The 20,487-nt window shown below is 41.1% G+C and overlaps 2 protein-coding genes across 12 annotated transcripts in view; one reads left to right on the top strand and one right to left on the bottom strand.

Annotated features, from left to right (window-relative positions):
• The first annotated feature begins 1,024 nt into the window (after nucleotides 1-1,024).
• On the top strand, nucleotides 1,025-5,330 carry LOC100678090. Its single transcript, XM_008217153.4, has 6 exons — nucleotides 1,025-1,156; nucleotides 1,391-1,483; nucleotides 1,576-1,909; nucleotides 1,983-2,164; nucleotides 2,238-3,172; nucleotides 3,243-5,330. Exons 1-6 carry the CDS (start codon nucleotides 1,104-1,106, stop codon nucleotides 3,545-3,547), a joined length of 1,902 nt encoding a protein of 633 aa, XP_008215375.1. The 5' UTR covers nucleotides 1,025-1,103; the 3' UTR covers nucleotides 3,548-5,330.
• Nucleotides 5,331-9,390: 4,060 nt separating this feature from the next.
• Nucleotides 9,391-20,487, bottom strand: part of LOC100118015 (serine/threonine-protein phosphatase 2B catalytic subunit 2) — a 61,985-nt gene continuing 50,888 nt past the window's right edge. For 2 of the 11 annotated variants that reach the window (XM_016990283.3, XM_016990282.3), the window contains 5 exons: nucleotides 19,943-19,975; nucleotides 11,447-11,522; nucleotides 11,000-11,097; nucleotides 10,449-10,704; nucleotides 9,391-10,227 (listed from right to left, as the gene is read on the bottom strand). In XM_016990283.3, the coding sequence (XP_016845772.1) occupies nucleotides 10,472-10,704; nucleotides 11,000-11,097; nucleotides 11,447-11,522; nucleotides 19,943-19,975 (440 nt within the window). In that variant the 3' untranslated portion in view covers nucleotides 9,391-10,227; nucleotides 10,449-10,471. Of the gene's footprint in view, nucleotides 10,228-10,448; nucleotides 10,705-10,999; nucleotides 11,098-11,446; nucleotides 11,532-19,942; nucleotides 19,976-20,487 lie in introns of all 11 variants that reach the window. The other 9 variants (XM_016990281.3, XM_016990280.3, XM_016990279.3 and 6 more) reach the window with 5 other exon arrangements.

Consider the following 20,487-nt stretch of genomic DNA (forward strand, 5'->3'; position numbering starts at 1 on the left):
TAACGTAGATCCACAACGAAAAAAAGAAATAAATTAATTATAATAATTATAATAATATTAATAATAACGATCGTTGAAAAAACTTGCCTTTGAACTCTATCGAGTCGACGAATCGACTTTGATAAATTTAATATTTAAATAAAGGAATATAAACTATAATTATTTCTAATAACGAATATGAACACGATTTGAGAAACTTTCTTTGTTATTAAGTATAGAGCGTAAAATTACGCGGGTAGATATTTTGGATTGATTTACCACCGAGGCGGGTGTAATCGTTAGTTAAAATGATCAATTGATGCCTAAATTTTGTTGAGAAGCAGATTTTAAACTTCACAATTTGAAAGTTCTTAATTTACGAGGAGATTTTCGCGCTCGAGGGAAATTATTATAACAAAATACAACGATTTCTCATCCTTTTAACGCAATTTAATTGTGTAAATAAGGTCGACATGAAATGTGTCCATTACATTCGATGTTTTACGCGATGATTGGAAAACTTTGAAATTAAAAGTACACTCATAAAGAATAAACACACGTCGATACTGTTTTTTCGAAGGATATGTCCATGCAAATACGTGCTACGACTTATACAATCTAAATGTGATAATATTTACTATATAAATTATATATATATATATATTAAGAAAGGAGAAGGAAATGAAACAAATTATGCAATTGTATAAAAAGCCCTGCGAGTAAAGTGCAACGTGTAGTGTTTACGCTTCGAGTGAACGTTTGATAAAAGCTGCGTAAACTTCTGATTTCCGATTATATCGCACGGGTTTTCCTACAATTCACTGCGATTTCGTGTGAACACAATGCGTGGGTCACTTTGTTCAATCGGCTGTCTCTCAATTTTACGGACAAACAAGACAAATTAACGAGAAAATAAAATGCGACGGAACCTGATGTGTATTTTAAAAGTTCAATGTATGCAGTTTACGAATAAATGATAAATCAATCATTCACTTCATATTCTATCAATGTTTTCAACCTCCGTATGACTGTATCATTTGATCAATATGATGTATACGAGGCCGTGAAAAAGACTAGTGAATTCAAATTGCTGGTGCTTTCGCGCGCAAACGATCAAAACAAAAATGGCGCTGATAGGAAAGCGGGAGGACCTGGTGCACGTGCCTTGGTCATCTGTGTAAGTAAATAAAAGGATACATAAATGATAATTTATTTAACGTTCCGTAATGAACGATCTCAAGACTTGCTGACATGAGCATTGAGCATGACAACTTCCAGCTTTATCTTGCTAGCTTAGGTTGATTGAGTCGAGAATTATAACCTCTTAAAAGTCGGCTTTTGCATAATCTATATATACCGTTTGTTTGCAAACAATACAACGTTGATTCTATAATAAAACATTGTGTTCCAGCGAAGAATGGCTCCAGGTTTACAAGCAGATCTACTCGGGAGATTTGGTCGAGCAAAACAAGGCTCACGAGATTTTGCTAGTATGGAAAGCAAGGTTAGATGATTCACCAAATATTTCTCTTTTTACTACTAAAATCTTCTTCTAATACGACATAAATAATGTAATGTTTGTTGTTTTACATCCAGGATACCCAAATTACCTGTCGGTGTAGAATGTACACTAGGTTTGATACAAGTTTGTCTCAGGGATAGAGAATGGACACCAAAGATATACACCGGTGAAATGAATATCTCGTATGAGAATGACTTGAAAATGATGTATTCAACGGTCATAATGAAGTTCTTGAATCACATTTCGAATATCGCGCATCATAAGCAGACTTCCCTGTTTGTCATTGCCAAGCAGTTGAATATTCCTGATTGGATAGTTGATCTCAGACATGATACTGCTCATGGACACGAGTTGCCATCTATAGATGTTATGCGAGTTGTGGCTAACATTCTACTGACTTGGCTGCATGTAAGTTTCATTTATAATTACAAGAAAAACATCTTTGTCTGCCTTGTGATTTAACTGGATTTTATATACACAGGAAGAATATTGGGCAGCTGAAGCTAAAATTTTGGAAGATTCACAAGAGTTGGAGGACTCAGAGTATTTGTATTCCAAGCATGACGAGGACTTACTTCATTTAATCGAGTTATGGACTGCTATAGGTCTATACATGAAAACTAAACATGCTCGACTAACAAGTCTTCCAGATACAGAAATAAAGTAATTGTAATTTCTTATATTTTTCTTCAGTCATCATAAGTCCAATTGTGTAATATTTATTTTCATTTTACAGAGACACTCTTGTGGAACTTTTTAAAAAACTAAATGTAACATATGAGGGAAAACCAGTTACCATCAGTTCAGCGACAGAACTATCAACCTTAAGAAACGTCTTACTATCAGAAATATCTAAAAATTTGTACAAAGGAGATTACGTTTTAAGGAAAGAAAACGTTGTCATTGACTCTGTACTCACTAATGAAGCATTTCTAACGAATTCAGATATCTTAGCTATCTTTACTGATGAAAAATCCCAAGGAAAGAGCACAAGCTTCTTGCCAGAATCTTTGATAGAATTCTGGAAAGATTTTCTTTTGTTGTTGCAAGAAAAAAAGTTATTGCTCTCATTATTCCTGCAATTAATTGAAGTCGTAAAAAATGAAAAAGACACAAACAAAAAACTTTTAGCATCTCTGTGGATAAAAGCTATTGCTCAAGCATTTAATAAACAGAAAATCGCTAGGCACATGTATCAAACATTAGAGCAAAAGTGTGATCACGAAAATAAGAAATTATCGAATAAAGACTTGCTCAAAGATGTCCAAAATGAATTAGAAAGTTCTCATCCAGAGTTAACTGGTGTCCTTAATCTTAACGTGAATGGAGACTTCCCCAGTTGTCTGACGGACTCAACCTTTGTAAAAAGACTGATCTTAAATTTTAATGAATATTCCGAGCACTATATTCCAGAGATATTAAAAATTTCATCAATTCTCGACAATGATTCGGCTGCAAAAGACAAATTAATGGACCTTATAAAAATACAATCGCAAGAAGTTAAAGATGATGTGATGGAGGTTGAAAATGTCGAACCAACGGTCAAAGTATACACTATTGATGATATCAAAGAGATAAAAAAACACCAAAAAAGTAAACAAAAGCATAAAGGATCCGATAATGAACTTGCCGATTCGACGATTCGTAACACAAACTGGAAATTGGCACCAAGTAAGGCTTCTTCAGATTATTCATATTAACGCAATATTCGACATTTTTTGATTTTCGGTTTTTCTTATAGTGAATTACGATTGGAGTTCGTGTCCCATTGGAATCCTACCTTGGCAGAAGGACGATTTGCAGACAATCGAACCATTAATGGTACCACCTTCGGAGGTTCACTACGCAACCATCAAAAACTTGAGTCTGCCCAAGATTGTAGATTCTAACAGATTAAAAATGCACAGTAAGATTCAGTGGGAGAATCTTTTGAAAAAGAAAAAGAAGAAGAAATCAAAGAAGGTGGCTGACCCCACTGAACACACCCTCGTCAATCGAGCTGTGAAGAATGCAAAAAGTTTACAACAAATAAACGGCGAAAGATAAGAAGCGTAACATTTAAACATTAAATGAATGTAAATATGTTTGATTAACGGCGTATAATGTTCAATGAACTTGAATTTTCCCAAGTAAGGGCAGATTCAGTGAAAATAAATACGAAGCATATTTGAATATTATATATTATATGTATTTATTATTATTATTTAACACATTTTTGTACAAGTAAATTAGTTATGAATAAGTACAACTTGGTAGCAAAGAGAGATAGAATTAATTATTTCATTTATATTTTATATCATAGTGAGAAGAGAGAGGAGATATATCTTATGTAATTCATTCGTATAATTATTTTCTTTCATTCATTTTTTGTGTATACTTTGTATAATTAAATTTTCATTTTTTATGTTTCTGACCGCAATATCATCTTGCACATGACCCCCTCGCGCACAACGCTTCTCTCGGATCATCCTGATCACGCTACTCGTCGCCATCATCGAATCCGCGCGTAAACGAACAGAAGAGTGCAAAATACACTTTTCCGCAGATGGAGAACATACACGTGCGGCAATGCCATCGCTTTATACTCGACCTTCATTCGATGCGCCGGCCTTGCTCTATATAACGTTACTTAGCTTGAACTTCTCCACCTTTGCTTATTTGAACCTTAAAATTGTCATCTTATATATTTTTTTATTTCTTTTGTTTCATTATTTCATCATTACTTTTATTATACTTCATCATCGCCATTATCATCATCATCATCATCATCATCATCATCATCATCGAATAAACCACGCGATTCCCTAAAGAAGAGGTAGAAAAAACAGCGAAAACGACGACAAATTCCCCGGGATGCGACGCGGGACGATATTTATGTATAATTAATGTTAATTATGTATAATATTTATAATTGTTTTAAAATTCGAGCTGAAGGAGAGTCTGTCTCTCTCGCTCGCTCTCTCTCTCTCTCTCTCTCTCTCTCTCTCTCTCTCTCTCTCTCTCTTTCTCTTTAGTCTGTCAGACTGGATTCGCGCGAAAAAAACGCAGATCCCTGCACACCCTTTCTCTTTCTCTCCATAACCTTTGAATTTGGGGTATTCTGCGCTCCGCGAGAGAACATACACAGGTTATAATCGACACACGAGCCGTATAGTGACAATTAAAAAGAGAAAGTGACGCAAAGCGGCGCAGGATAGACACGAGAACGTTTTTTTTAATGAATTTTTTCTTTTTTCTTATTTAACCATGAATTTTCTTAAATCTTTCTCTCTCTACCATCGCTCCTCTCCAAATCGCACTCTTTCGCTTTCACGCATCTACTCGCGGATTTTCACCTGTACCGACAATTTGCGTCTTTGAGGATTGAATAGTATTTCTCCTTTTTTGATTTATTTGGCGTACGTGTACAGTATAGTCGAGTGATTTACATGTTCCGCCTCCCCCTCTCTCTCTCTCTCTCTCTCTCTCTCTCTCTCTCTCTCTCACATTTCGATAATTTTGACTTGATGATCCGTTCTTTCTCTTCAACAAGAGAAAGACTGGCCTCGTAGCAACGGATCTACAAATCGTGTATGTATGCATAACGCGCGGACATTAAAAACGAAACAGATCTTCTCTCAGATACTTATATAGAAAAGCGCGAGAAAGACGCATATATTTGCACGTGAACTTATACTCAAATATTCCCTCTAAAAACGGACACTATCTCCGACGAATCGACGCGCACTTGCAACGTTTTTTTTCTATGTACGATTCGGTATAAACGATTTTTAAAAAAGGCGGGGTTCCAGTTTAAAAAATTCAAGTATAAGTTCTTGCTTAATCGAAGTAAAAAGTCATAAACGAACGTACATATTATTTGCATGCTTAAAAACCTCGAGGAAAGTGTACATGTGATATCATATATGTATCATTCCACTCTTCTGATATCGTCGCACACGAACACGCGCACATACGAAGGTTCGTCGTCGTCGTCGTCACGTCTTTGAATCATCGTGTCATGGCTTATTAAAATCGTAAATCAAAGCAAAAAGGTACTTTACGATGCCTTTCTATAGAGATATTATAATGCTAGGAAAACGCGATTATGCCTTCGCGTGGTGGTTCTTATGAGTCCTATGCTCACTGAGTTCACGCGTCTCCTTTGAAAATATATAGTATAGATCTATCAAATACGATGCACTTAAAAATTAGCACAAATATATAGAGACAGAGAAACGCTTGTACAGTTTCAGTATCGTCGCGCGCGAGTCGCCATTGTCACAACACTCACACTTGGAAAAAACGTACGCTATAATTCCTGATCTTTCATGCTTATCATCGAGAGTGTTTCAATAAACTTTGTCTCTAAATTAGTACAGCTAATCGAATTCTCAATCACGATTCGTCGAGTACAAATGAATAAAATAACGGACCAGTTCGACATGAGGATTTGAGGGAGGAGAGTCCGAGAGCTTCGCCTTATACTTTACAGTGGGCTAATTTTATCTTTTTAATCTGGCTAATTGCTCGCAGAGGATGCCCTCGTCGTCCTCGCCCTCGCTTCAGCTCGATGCAGAAGAGAAGAACTAAGCTATCTGTTAAAACTAGTGAATTCGTTCGGTCGTTAAAACGATTTAACAAATAAATTACAATATAAGTTCGACTTAACAGCACGTCAAAACGTAATAGTAATAATAATAATAATAATAATAATAATAATAATAATGATAATAATGATAATCATAATATTAAGAGATTCCTCAAAGCATTATACAAATCATCAATGTACTTTACGAACTAACTTCTTAACAATTAAGAAATAATAATAATAATAATAATAATAAAACACAACAATTATTGGTCGTGACCATATAATTCTTCACACCTCGAGATTCATTGTCTTTATCTATGAAAATCCATAAGTGGACACAGCGGTTTGCTCCAGCACACTCTCGCAGACTAACGCAACTCTACGAGTTCATTAAATCGTGTCTTCCTCTCTTTCTCTGTCTCTCATCAGCGATACGAAATTTTCCTCTCTCTCGAGTCGAATAATCGCAGCGGACCCGTGGAAGTTCGGCGTCGCACTTATACACACTTTACAAGAAAAACGCAGCCGCCGCCGAAAAATTAAAACGTTACATAACGGGGAAGATGCGCGTATAAAAAAAAGAAGCGTCGAACTGCAGGAGAGACAAGAGTTCGTCACGTCCGTGCAGGGCTTTTTTTATGTATATAATATATAAACGTCGATACTACACGATATATACATATATGTATAAGCGTATTGCGTGATATATATGTAAGTGTGAGATGAAGGGAGGTTCTCCTGTCCGTATGACGTGTCTTTATTCGTATATATATATATATATATATATATATGCACGCGAGAATTACATATCGACGCGTTCGATCGAAAGAAAGAGACTTAGAGATATCGAGATAATTTGCCTTGCGTTTTCACCCCGAGACGAGTGTGAGAATGACGCAGTTCTTCGTAACACAATGAGATGCTCGAGTATACTTATATATGTAAAAAGTCAGCAGAGAAAGAGAGAAAGAGAGAGAGAGAGAGAGAGAGAGGGAGGGAGGGAGGGAGAGAGAGAGAGAGAGACAGTGAGAGATGATAATGCTTATAATGGAAGAGAAAGATAAAGGGCTTAAAAGAGAGAGAGAGAGAGCGATACATTTGTTTATGCGTATATTATAATAACGATGTCACACGTTGTAATTCTCCCGCGCGATGAGTTCGAAAAATGTAAGATCGATATACTTGTTTATTTGTTTATTTTATTTTATTTATTTTTTTGTCATTTCTTTCTTTCTTATCTGTTTTCCTTCGTCAAAATGAAATATCCTCCGACAATTATGTATAACTTATCGAGCGACTTATAGACCTATGTTTCGCGTCGGCTTTGACGCGTTGTCGCATTCATTCTCTCTCGTCCATTGTTTTATATTCCTATAACTCCTCAGTGATCCTCATTATACTCTATAATATATCCATTTAATAATTCTTTCTCTCCGATCGTCTCTCATCGTCGTCAAGTATAACACTTAAGTAACGCCCCTGAACCGCACAGACACGTCCGGCTGGACAGCGCGATGTGTCCTCATCGTCACATTTATCTCCTTTGTTTTAACAATCCTACTACAAGGTTTAAAAAGTCTAAAACCGGAAGAAGCGGCCCGGGTGCGCGACGGCTCTGCGCGCAGCGTTATTTTTTTCTTTTTTTTCTTTTGTTCATCTTCGCGGGGCTCGCACGGCAGGCCAGCTGCTCGGCGCCCTCGTTTCTCTCTCCCCTCGGCGATTAAATGTATTCCCTCTTTTTTTGCAGTAGCGGCAGAGTTTTCGGTTCGTCCTTTGTGGTTCGCGGAGGCCGCCAAATTTCGCGTACGCTGCATCGCTTGCGCCTATTATTTTTTATTATTAGTACGCTTCTAATTACTTTTTTCTGTTTGAAGGGGGGGGGGGGCATTTTGCACTGCACACGGAATCTGGGTATTACACATGATGAGGAGAACAGTCGGTAAACGCGTGTGATCTCGCAAGCTTTTCGTCCTTTCGCGCCACGTGTCGTCTCTCGGGTTTCCTTTGTATCCTCATAGCATTGTATTTATAATATGTGTATGTGTGTATGTGTGTATGTGTGTGTGTGTGTGGTTTTGATATGACGGACTAGCTTGTGTTGCCATTTGTTGCCGGAGCCCAGGAAAATGAATTATGCATGATTGCAGATAAGCGGTTGATGAGACATCTGTGTATCCGATGTCAAGTTTATGTAACTCGTCTATTGAGCGTGGAGTCGAAAAATTACGTGCGAATAAAGTTGAAAAGATCGAGCTGTCGCGCTGTCGCTCTTCTTACAACAATATAAAGACATTTACATATATTTATATGTACTTATATACGATTACACATAATTATATTTCCTGGGTAGTATTTTTACCACAGCTTGCACACTGAACGTAACCGAATTCGATTCAGCCTCTCGTTGAAGAAAACTCTAGGCTTGACTTCGGTATGAAAGCTTTGACGAACGATCCTTAACGCGAAAAACCGCATAGCCTCGTTACAGTGATTAGTAAAAAAAAGTCGGTGTGTACTTTCGTAGCTCAAGAGAATACGCAGCCTTGTTGTAGTCCTTCATTTACAGTAAAAGGAGAGGGTAATTAATAAAGCGGCTAGCGAGCGAGTTTGTAGGTTTGTTCGATCGCGATCCTGGGCAGTCGTTATTATTCGTACGCATCGCGAAAACTAAAGAGCTACACATTATCTAGAAAAAGAAGAAAACGAGAGACAGTCCGGAGGTTTGTAAAGAGAGATCTTCGCGCGGTAAGGATAAACGACACACACGCAACAGACAATTCTAGAATTTCTCTAGATGACAAAGCAACAACTGTCGTTCTAAAGCGGATTCGCTCGGATTAAGCGCTGCGTAAGAATAGTCCAGGACGAGCAGCCGCGTAAGAGTCGAACAAACCTGTAATCTCGCGGCCGGCGCCGTCGTCGAACCTAAGCGGAAAAACTACTACAGGGCGTCGCGTTACTGGCTCGTCAACGGATTTCCCTAGATACGTTTATTAATAATCGTACGCACGCGCACACACGGACAAACATTCACACTCACACAGACTGACTGACAGACATCGAAGAACGAGAAGACGCACGGTCACCGACTTTGACACACTCGCTCACTCACTCTTTCTCTCGCTCTCTCTTTCTCTCTTTCCGTCGAATGTGAATAATCCCGATGTGTGTATATATATATATATATATATATATATATATATATATATATATATATATATATATATATATAGTAGAACGACTCGAAAAATTCGTATAATTCTTTTAAAATGTATAATTGTTTTTTTTTCAGCGCGTAATTACTTTGTTTTACTTCTTCGTCGTCTCCGTTTTTATTAACATATACGTGCACAGGGAAAGATTTCATTATCCTAGAACTTTTATCATCGTGATTTTCATCGTCATTATCGTGATCGCAACGTTTCCCTTCGCGTAAGGATGAGTACAAATGTACTCGAGCCACGTGTCGTCCATATGATATCTCCCTTCGCATGCACGAGATTCGAGATACAGGAGATGTGTCCTACAAGCTGGCTCTCCACTTTCGCTCTCGCTATGCATATGTATAATTGTTTGTTTGTTTTTTTAAGTTTATTCTTAAATCCTTAACTTGCCGTACGATCTCGCTTAAACAGATTATAATCTTTCGGCCTCGCGGCATCGCTTATCGTCATTCTTAGTAAAACGGCATGCAGTTCGTAGGTGTACGTAAATATGTTTAGTTTTTTTTGTTTTTTTTCTTTTCTTTTTTTTAATGCGCGTGAAAGAGAAAAGGTTTTTTGCTTTCATTAAAATTGTTTGCTTTCTCAATGCTTTTCTTATCTCGTAGAATGTAGCTGCTGCTGTTGCTGCTAAATCGTCTCTGACTCCCTCGGCCGTGTGATGTTTCCACAAACGTCGGGGCGACGAGCGAGGGGCTATCTCTCGTCGACGACCTGCTGCATGCTGCACCTTTTTTTTCAACTCGCCGAGTTCGATAGGTTGCTGTTGTTGTTGGTGGTGGTGGTGGTAGTGGTGGTGATAGTTGTTGCTGTTTTGGTGGTGATGGTTTTTAGTTTTTTTGTTTCTAGTATTCGGGAAGAGACGAGCGATGGTGGTTGGTATTACTTGTGGCTTTGGCAACCGCTGTGGACTTGGGCATCGCCATTGTTACCTGCGGTCAAGCAAAGTGCGATTAGTTGGGAAGGAGACAGGCATCCTCTTCTACCTGGAAATCCATCATTCTACATCGAAATGAAAATTCGTACTGCGCGTCTCGCCACAGTCGTCTGTTTCTACTTCGTTTGCAGAGTACGAGGAATATACACGGTTCTCTAGGTCTACTCCGTCTCCAGAAACGAGAGCATAAGAGAGGATAAGCGAGGCCAGTCATACCTTCATTAAGAGGAGTGCGAGGCTCACGAGTGGGGCTGCGTTGTGCCGTGGTCCCGCTTGTTTTCAGGCTGCTGCTGTTGAGTCTGCGGCTGCTGTCCGCCCGGTGTTGTGGGCGTCTTGATGACAGTTGGCTTCTCCTCGTTAACCGGCGTCGGGGGCGCGTCCTTTCGCGGTGGCATCCTCTCGTTTATCGCGTCCAGGCCCTTCGCCTCGGCGAACGACGTGATCTTGTGATTCGGCGAGAAGCCCTGCAGCGCTGCGCAGCACATCGATACGTTGTTAATCGATTTTTAATTAGAGCTACTTCGCGACTGCTAATGGATTTTCGAGTGAAGCCGCGACTGAATGGGCGATTTTCATTAACGACGCGAGCGATGCTGCAGCTGCGGAGCGCAATTGTTATAATAGAATTATCAAACTCGATCCGATAATTTCCTCTACGTTCTGCTGGGCCGAAATAATGCGCGAGCGTTATAATAATTCCCCGTCAACGGGGAAAAAAAGAGGCGGTATATGCATAAGCCCGACATAATAATAATGGACGTATTTACCGTTCTTCAAGGACGTCTTTCCTCCGGAAAGTGCACCCAGTGGCAGAGCACCGGTCGGTGTGAGTCCCTTGAGCTGTAACACGCTCTCGCTCTCCTCTCTGCGAAATGAACGAACAATGTTAAGGATTCCATCTTGCACGAGTATACGTTTGGTGCGCACGAGAGTTGGCTTTTGAACGCGACGCCGTAATTTTCACACATCTTCGGAGATTCTACTCGTAAGACTATGCGTAGCGCTCAAAAGAGTCCACATCCATTCATTCAGCCCCGGCCCGTTTCGTCACTCCTGACGTAAACAGTCGCGCAACTGCACCACAGCTCGAAGGTATAGCATAATACAGGCTATAGCCAGAGGCTGCCGATGCTGCTGCATCCGCATACATCCATCGCACACCACCCGCACGGCGCCGTGTTATACATGTACATATATTCAAATTGCTCACTGACCTGAGCACAGAGAAGACGCGCGCCATTTTGCCGATGGCTCTGATCTTGTTCCGAATAACTTCCTTGCGTTGATTGGCTGCTGCACCTACAACGTTCACAGCGTAGCTATTAATTTACATACTCTCCCACACAGCGTCTCTCGTCGCAACTTTCATGTCTGTGTGTAGCGTGACGTCATGGTGAGTATATATATATATATATATATATATATATATATATATATATATATATATATGATATTGCAAGCAAGTTTAAGTATCGCAAGCGTACGTGTCGTATTATAAAGTGGCGATTCTCACGGTCCAGCTGCGCTTCAGCGATATGGAATATCGCGCTACTCGACTGTGAGAATCTTGATGCGTCGCATTAGTACATCGTTATACGCAGCGTTACAAACAAAAAAAGAAAAAGCTTATACTGGAACATAAAAGCGCACGAAGACGTACTCGCGCGCGTATTCGCGAATAACTTGGCCATTCAAATGAGCGCGCATTTTTATGGCTTCTCTGGAAGCTTCGAAAAACGCGTGTACGTCGTCGTTTGGGAGTCATCATCAGCACTTCCTCGAGACGACCCGAGTTTCATTGACGACTTCCTCTGCGCGAGGGTCATTGCCGTTAACGAGAGGAGACATCTCGTGCATATAATATCTCGGACCATCTCGACTATACTCTCGCGACCGCAAAAACACAAGACAAGGCATAAGCACTTTGCGATTTTTTATTTTCCCATTTTTATCGGCTGAATAAGCGCAATAGATGAAGCTTCTCCGGCATGCGTGCGCGTTTATGTAAATGGGAGAATAAGAAACGATTTTCCCGCTCGAATTTTTGGAACGTCGTCGGAGGCTCTCTATACTACATGTGCGTGTTGTGGGAAGCATGTTACACTGTATGCGCAGATGTAAGAATCATTATCATAATAATACGAGAAAATTCGAGAATATATGCTACTTCTAAAAGTATATTAAGGCATTTGCGGTTAAAATTTACATCAGCGACGTTCGTGTATACTATATACTATATATTATATACTTTATACGTAATAAGATCATAAAAATAGAAAGAATTCGTATATCATGCACTTTTCCAACAGCGTCTGTATCAGTATATACTCAATCCTCCAGATAAGCGGTGTACAATATAATATATTTAATCGCCTACTGTAATTAAAAGAAAAAAAGTATCGCAGAACAATCTACCATATTATACATATTGCAGCACATAATCGCAAAAAGTGATAATCCAATCAATCGATAAAGATAACACAACGAAAAACAGAAAACCTTCAGCTCTCGCCTACGCTCTATGCAAAAAAAAAAGACAACAATGACGACGCTCTCTTCCTCGGCACATATTTTTATAATCTCTCGCTGCCGCTATTTTTTTCTCCGCTTCCGCGCGCGCTCATGGAAAATTGATCGCCGATAATTTTAAATTCAAGGCTCCCGCGCGCGCTCGCCTAAAAAAAGAGCGAGAGTCGTCGTGTGCATACACATACACGCGGAGAGCTCGAGCGGCGACACTGTACTCGCGCGCGGACATGCAAATTCGTGAGGTTTTATCACCGCGAGCTGCGGAATCGTTGCTTTTTACGCGTCGGCTCGTAAATATCGGGCGTTGTTCGCTGCGCGGCGAAGATTCTTCTTGTGTATACGCGCTGTATATACACGCACAGGGAGTTTACGGATATTATTTGCGCGCGCGCTTTGCCAACGGATATTATACATGCGTTTGGCGATAAGGAACTAGTGCGATAGTTTGGCAGAAAAAACCGGTTCGTCCGCTGGAGAAACTTTTTCATTCGACGACGCGAACTATCGGCAAATTTTCGCGCAGAGAATCGAAAGAAGAGCTCCGGTTAATCGGACGTTAAGAACAAAGGCGGAAGAAAAAGATCCCTTCAGCGACGGAGCATTTTTCCAAACACACAGAGTCGCTCGCTTCTGGACTCGACAGAGAGTGACTCGTCGTAGGGGAAAAAGTTTCGCTCTTTCTCTCCCGAGATTTTCTTTGCTGCGCGAAACTCTTTCTCCCGCGCGCGAACTTTACTCGGCAGAGCTGTGCCGAGTTCCTGTGGATGCCGCGCGTTGGATTAAAAAAAATTCGACGCTCGTGTGTGACTGAGTGTGTGGGGAGAAGAGAGGAGGAAGCTTTTGATCCCTTAACGCTTTCCGGCGGCGACGTTGCTGTGAGAAATTATCGGTCGCGGCCAAGTTTTAATTGTCTCTGAATATATAAGAGAGAACAAGTTTCGTCTCGAGGGGAACGATCGCAGCCCTTGGCTTTTGCGGCTGGTTTTGCATGGAAATTTCGTTTTCGATCGAGGATAACAGCCTTGAGGGATCAAGCTCGCGGTATCGTCATTCGCAGAGGTGTACCGCATACTAAACTGAATACGTTCAGTGTAACGCAAACTCCAGGCCTTCCACGAGTGACGCTTTTTGTGTAAAGTGTGTACCATGAATTTCCTCCACCGACATTCAACTATAAACATAACACACAGCTAAAACGCTCTTTTATCTCAGTTAGGAGATAAAGATACAAGCGAACGGACACGCCCAGGATCCTTGGCGCAGATGATCGACACCTAATTCTCTACGACGATACTGTAATACATATGCACGTGCACCTTATGTCTCTAAAGCATATGGTGTACACATTGCGACACACGTACACACACGCAGGTGCTTCTCTCGCCGACCATTTCTTTGTCACGCTAATTCTAATGGACATCCATCGTAACCGCGAGCGTCGCGACCTCAAGCTCCTTTTTTTTACTCTCTCGGTGGTATCGTTCTCAACTCTTTGACGTTTCACTTTAGATAAATTCTCAGTCACTTTATACGAACAGTTTGGTAGTAAAGAAACGAAGCTTCTCATTCGAGCGGCATTTAAGCGGTGCGTCAAAGGGTCAAAAATCAGGAAGCGCATATAACAAGCCATGGCAGAGGTGTAGTAAGATAAAAAAAAAATTAAAAGCGAACAAGCACAAAGCTGGTAAGTATACGTAAGCTCCTAAAGAGGCTCGCGCCGCGACTTTGGGGTTGGAACAGGGAAAAAGCTGCGGAGAGACTCATCGTCGAGCTGAGGTCGCGCTTCGCCGGTTTACTTTCGAGAGGCGCAAAATCGTCGGATTTACAGGGTTGGAAACAAGTAGTTGAGACTCACTCGGAGCTTTTTCCAACGCCATAAAACAACGACACTTCGCACGGACGACACAGTTCTATGATACACACGAGGTATGTCTCCCAATCGCTCGGGTATAACATAATGTACACAATATACAACAACACGTCAACAACTCCATCACCAACAGTCACCATGTATATCCAACTTGTAACAGTATATAATAGCAGTAGTACAATCAGTGGCCCATATAATATGAGTATACAGTATAATACATGATACATGTGTGTATCCCTCGCAATTAAGAATTAATCCAGACATGTACAGAGAGAGAGAGAGAGAGAGAGAGAGAGAGATAATAAGACTCACCGTACGCGGTGGTTCGGTGGGGTGAACGGCATCGGGTAGTCGCAGTGGCCGGACAACACAGTAAGGTCAGCGTCGACGAGTCGATCGATCGATCAATCAATGCGGTCGTCGGGGTGTGTCATTGTGTGTGTCGAGTGCGCGATCACGAGATCATCAGCCCAAGACCAAGACGACGACGCAGGCGTGATTTAGAGGGACAGAAGAGTACCAATAATGTGAGAGCAGCGTCAACGGTGACCACCGTTTTTTTTCATTCATATAAGTATATTGTTTTTTTTTTTGTTTTCGTTCGTTCGCAGTTGTCACAACAGCGAAGAAGGAGGAGTAGCAGAAGAAGAAGAGAACAGTAGAAGATGTGCGCGCGGCACAGGTTTGGTTTTGGTTTGGTTGGCGTGGGTGAGACGATGGCGATCGGTGGCAGACAGACACATATATATATATCGGCGAAATATATATATATTGTTTGGTTGAAGTAGTAGTAGTAGCAGTAGGTGTGGTTCAGAAAGTAAAACAATACATAGAACAGACGAAAAAACATGTGCACTGCGTAAATAATACAAGCATTTGTGCGTAATAATATAATAGTAATAATAATAATAATAATAATAATAATAATAATAATAATAATAATAATAATAATAAGATAATAGGATGATAATAACCAATAAAATTTTCTCTCCTAGTATAAATACCTAGCGGTATTTATGCATACACATGATAATAAATGTACAAAGTGACATCATAGAGTAATCGAACACTTGACAATCATAATCGTGTCATTTTTTACAATTGATATACAGACGTGTATCGTATATAGAGGATCGTCCGCGTGTATAACACGAATTTATCGTTATGTAATGCAACGATCCCTATACACAACACAGAGCGAGAGCACCAAAGTTCCGGTCCAGCAGCGACGACCGCCACAATACGCACTCGTTATCTCTCTTTCTCGCGTGTGTGATTGAAAATTTTCACTTCCTCCTCGCTCGAAATCAGTCTCTCAACGAAGTCGAGAGATAGCCCGCTGCACTAATGCTAATGCGACTCGATAAATTCTCATCTAGGCCCTCTTCCGCCCGTCGAATTTTAAAGCTCTCGCGTTCGGTTGCCTTTTGTTCATTCCACCCGCGGATATGCGCGGAGAAATCGCGAGATACAAATGACCCAGATTATACGTGGCGCGCACGTTGAGATGAATCCAGGGATGTACGTGAGGCTGCGACGCCGATTCGAATGCCCCGGACGTGTTCGCGATGCCGATGAAGCGCGATTGTCATATCGACAACGAGATTTCTTACTTCAAACTCGGCCGTCAAAGTTTGCGCGGCATAAAAAAAAAATCAGGCATCACGTTGAAACGTTACACGTATCCAGCGGTCGCTACGAGGTCCGAAAGCATCGGTCCTCCCTCTCGCTGGCTATATAAGAACTCTGCCGTCGGAGGTCGGAGCGTCACCGACGTCACGCCAACGGGGCTCGCGATGCAGGTCAGTCTCCGGCCTTGACCTTCTTATCGGCGTCATCTGCCAGTGGTTTATACAGCGTTAGACACAAGTGCCGCGGCAAATCGTCCGTTTTGTCGAGGTCGTCATATCGGAGGGAGAGAAAAAGACGCGAGGTGGGTGACGCTCCGCTGACTACATCGTTTATATAAATTACGCTATATTACGTCCATTATAAAACTGTATCGATGCTACTCTATTTGTAGTATAATAGTAATAATAGTGATAGACTTGAAAGAGGCTATAATATAGTATAAGTCGTATAATGGCAATCCTAACAAAGACATAGGTGACCACGAGACTTAAGACTAGAGCTTTGCTGTGATCTCCACGTATAGATCGGAGATCGCAATAAACTGAAAGCACAAAAATCAAAGTATTAGTCAAAGGGTTAAAACGATCGTGACGGCTTGCGACGATCGCAAAACTACGTTGCGCACCAGCACCAGAATTTTCTTCTCTCTTTCGAAAAGTCAGCATCGCGCAAGCCGCGCGACAGCTACGTCCGATCGTTTTAACGTCGCAGAGCTTTTTTGTGGTGGCCGTATGCACAACGAAAACATATCAAAGTTAAAAAACTCGCGAAAGCGACAGCGCAGATAGACGAAAAGAAGAAAACGAACCGATTAAACCACCAAAAACAAACTCCGTTAGGTTCAGATCATCTTAGTATATGTACACAGGTAAATTAGTCATAGCCATATAATGTAGGGACAAAAAGAAAAGGAAAATCCGAAGGACTCGATCTGAAGAGCCCACGAACACATGTATATACATCACACGCGCGTGCGTGGACAGGTATATGTATAGGACAAACGAAATAAAAAAATCACAGGAACATACACAAATAAAAAACACACACACGGAAGCTAATCGTATATATAAGTGTTCCTATACAGATGAACAGTCTAGTACTGGGAGGACACAGAGATAGAGCTATATAGATATAGGTATAAAACGGACACACGGGGGTGTATACAGAGACACGGCAGCATTTCCTTGCTATTCTTGCACCTACAGGGCGTATAACACGCTGTACATACAGTCATCGCGGAACTGCGAGCTTTCCAAAAGCTTTCTCTCGTCGAAGCTTGCTGCGTCGACCTTTTGAAAAATTCGCAGTCCGCGACGTTTCTCCCTCGAGGTTATATATGATGTATATATGTATATATATAGCAGTGCGAGGACTCCGCGAGAATTCAATTCTGATTGCGACGTCTATACGAGCTTGCGCGCCCGCAGCTTTATCGAGGAATATAGCCTGCTTTCAGAATCGAATTTAGTCCCGACAGTGATATATAAGAAAAAACAACGAGCTATATAGAGGGAAGAAGGACACCGTCGTCGGTGCACAAAAAAAAACAGAACGCGCGAGAACAAAAGGAAACGAGAAACTGTGCTCGCTACAGCTGCAAAGTATACAACCAAACGAAAACTCAAAATCGAAAGAACAATAAAAACAAAAACAAAACCAAAAATAACAGAAAACCAGAGAAAGAGTTGTGTGTCTGTGTAGAAATGAGAGCGTGTGTTTCGTGTTGATCTATATATGGGTGTGTGGACACGAAGATATGGGCGTGTGTGTGAATATATATATATATATATATATATCTATATATGCACGTATCATCAACTGAGGGAGAGAGAGAGAGAGAGAGAGAGAGACATGGGCATATACAACTGGGGGGTGAAGAGGGGACTGCACTCACTAATGGACTTGAACATGCGCAAAGACAATTTGTATTTAGCTGATGCAAGAGAGTTGCGCGACACTGAGATGGAGTGGATAATGTTGTACATCGCACATGTAATGATTCTCGCGCATACGTCGTTTCTTTTTTTTCTGCACTGACGCGAACGAATGTATACTAATTCTGACTGATGTAACGCGTTCTCCAAAAGTATATCGACCAAGTCGAATCGTTTTGCAAGCGCGTTCTACACATACCACGTGTAAAAAACTAAAAGGATCCATAACTCAACTGTCCAGACTCCCGTCGCTCAACAAGTTGATCGTTCGATTATCGAATCTCGATCGCGACTACTAACTATCCTGATGATGTGAGCGCGCGTGTCCCTCGCGTACAAACACACAGAGCAGCGGCCGCGCCGAGCTATGGGAAACTAAACTGCCGCGTCTCAATTATCTGGCCGAGCAACCGGCGAACTATCGGCGAAACGCTCCCGACTGATTAATTGCGTTCCACGCAGCCGAAAAACTTTCCTCGCCGCGCTGCGCATATAACGATTGGATCATGTATGAGCATGTGAATGTGATGCGATGCGATGTATCCATACATACGCCTATAACGCCGTACGGTTCTTTCTGGCGTGTACGAAGAAAAGCTTTTCTCAACTACATCGCAGTTTTCATATGCGTGAGACAGCTCGTATACTATCTGCTTCTCTAGATGTGACGAAATATCAGGCGAAAGGATTGCGATGTCGCGCAGAGTTAATGCAACTATACATACATGAAACCACCCGGATTACCGTGTATAAAGAAAGAGAGAATAAGGCTGCAGTATGAAAACAAGAAGAAAACAAGATTCACAGCAAGAAAAAGAGAGAGAGAGAGAGAGAGAGAAATAGCGGTTCAAAGTAAACAAAGGAAAAACTGATTATACGCGACGTGTAAATTCTCGCGGGAGACATAAAACTGCACGCTAGCTATCAACGCAACAGCAGCGGCGGCGGCGGCAAATCATAAAGGAAACGAGAGAATATGCAGAAAAAAAAGAACACAAAGAAGTTAAATGATTAACAAAGCAAAATAAAAGAAAAAAAAATAAAACGTGCAAAACTCAACCAAGTTAGGGCTATACAGGGGGAGATTCGGACTGCATCATCCGCGGGAGGCTGTAAAAGCGCGAACGCGTCCGCGGAAAACGAGTATCGAAGAGAGAAGGCGATAAAAAATATTCTCTCGGATCCAAATAGACCGCGCCGGTATATGGAGACAGATCCGAACTTGATCGCGCGCGCGAGTGAGAATTCGATCTTCTTCTTACTTCGCTCGACTATATTAGACATTGTGGAATCGCGGAGAAAAGAGTATGTGTATTCGCTCGAGTTATTTGCGGACATCGCACACGGAGTCTGTGATTATGCTCACTTATACGCGGCGCAGTGGCGGCGGGGAGTGGCGGTATCAAACCAAAGATTAATTCGAAACTCCAATGGCGATTAATAGTCAAAACTTCACAACCTAACGGTTACAGAACACGCCATTGCGGAGAGAGAGAGAGAGAGAGAGAGAGAGAGAGAGAGAGAGAGAGAGAAAGAGAGAGAGAGAGAACAAGACGGAAGAGCATTGTGTCCTGCGTGTCATCATCGATTTTCTGATGCGAATTTACGAAAGGCATCCTCTTCCTCCGCAACGATTGTCATAAAAAATCAGTATCTCGTCACAAAGTCTCTCAGTTATGGTTGGCTGTTTATTTAGTTTGTTTGCTTTTTAATTTTGCGTCAAGTAAGCCATCAAGCGGACTTACCATTCTTTTTTTGGACAACGACTTTGGCTGCGACTTTTACCGTGGTAGGAGGTTTGGTCGAACAACGAAGTTTTGAGTGGTAGTAGTAGAAGTAGTAGAAGGTAGTAGTAGCATAGTGTCGTGCCAAGATAGAGGAGGAGTCCAAGGCCAGTGTGATTGATACAAATATAATAGAGAAGGAGTACGATAAAAGACAGTCAGTGCATTTTTTTCTTTCGTATCATTCTTTTTTTCTAGTTTAGTCTTAGTTAAGTTTCGTAAATAGGTGGTAAGTTTCTTTCATTGGTCTTCTTCCTTTCTTTTCAACTCGGTGTCGTTATCAACGATAAAAAAATATATTAAAAAAAAAAAAATTTTAATGAAATTGGCGTCGACACCTTCAGTAATACAGCGTAAATATAGTGCTTTTCACATATACATGGTCTCGAATACAAACGCTCCGAAGCTTTCTGCACTCGAGTAGTGCTCTAATTAAATCATCTGGTGTATTAAATCGAGAGCCCGTCGATTATACGAGTGGGTTCGAGCTTCTACCTCCACTACTT

Source organism: Nasonia vitripennis, chromosome 1, assembly GCF_009193385.2.
Source record: "Nasonia vitripennis strain AsymCx chromosome 1, Nvit_psr_1.1, whole genome shotgun sequence".
Lineage (NCBI taxonomy): Eukaryota > Metazoa > Arthropoda > Insecta > Hymenoptera > Pteromalidae > Nasonia > Nasonia vitripennis.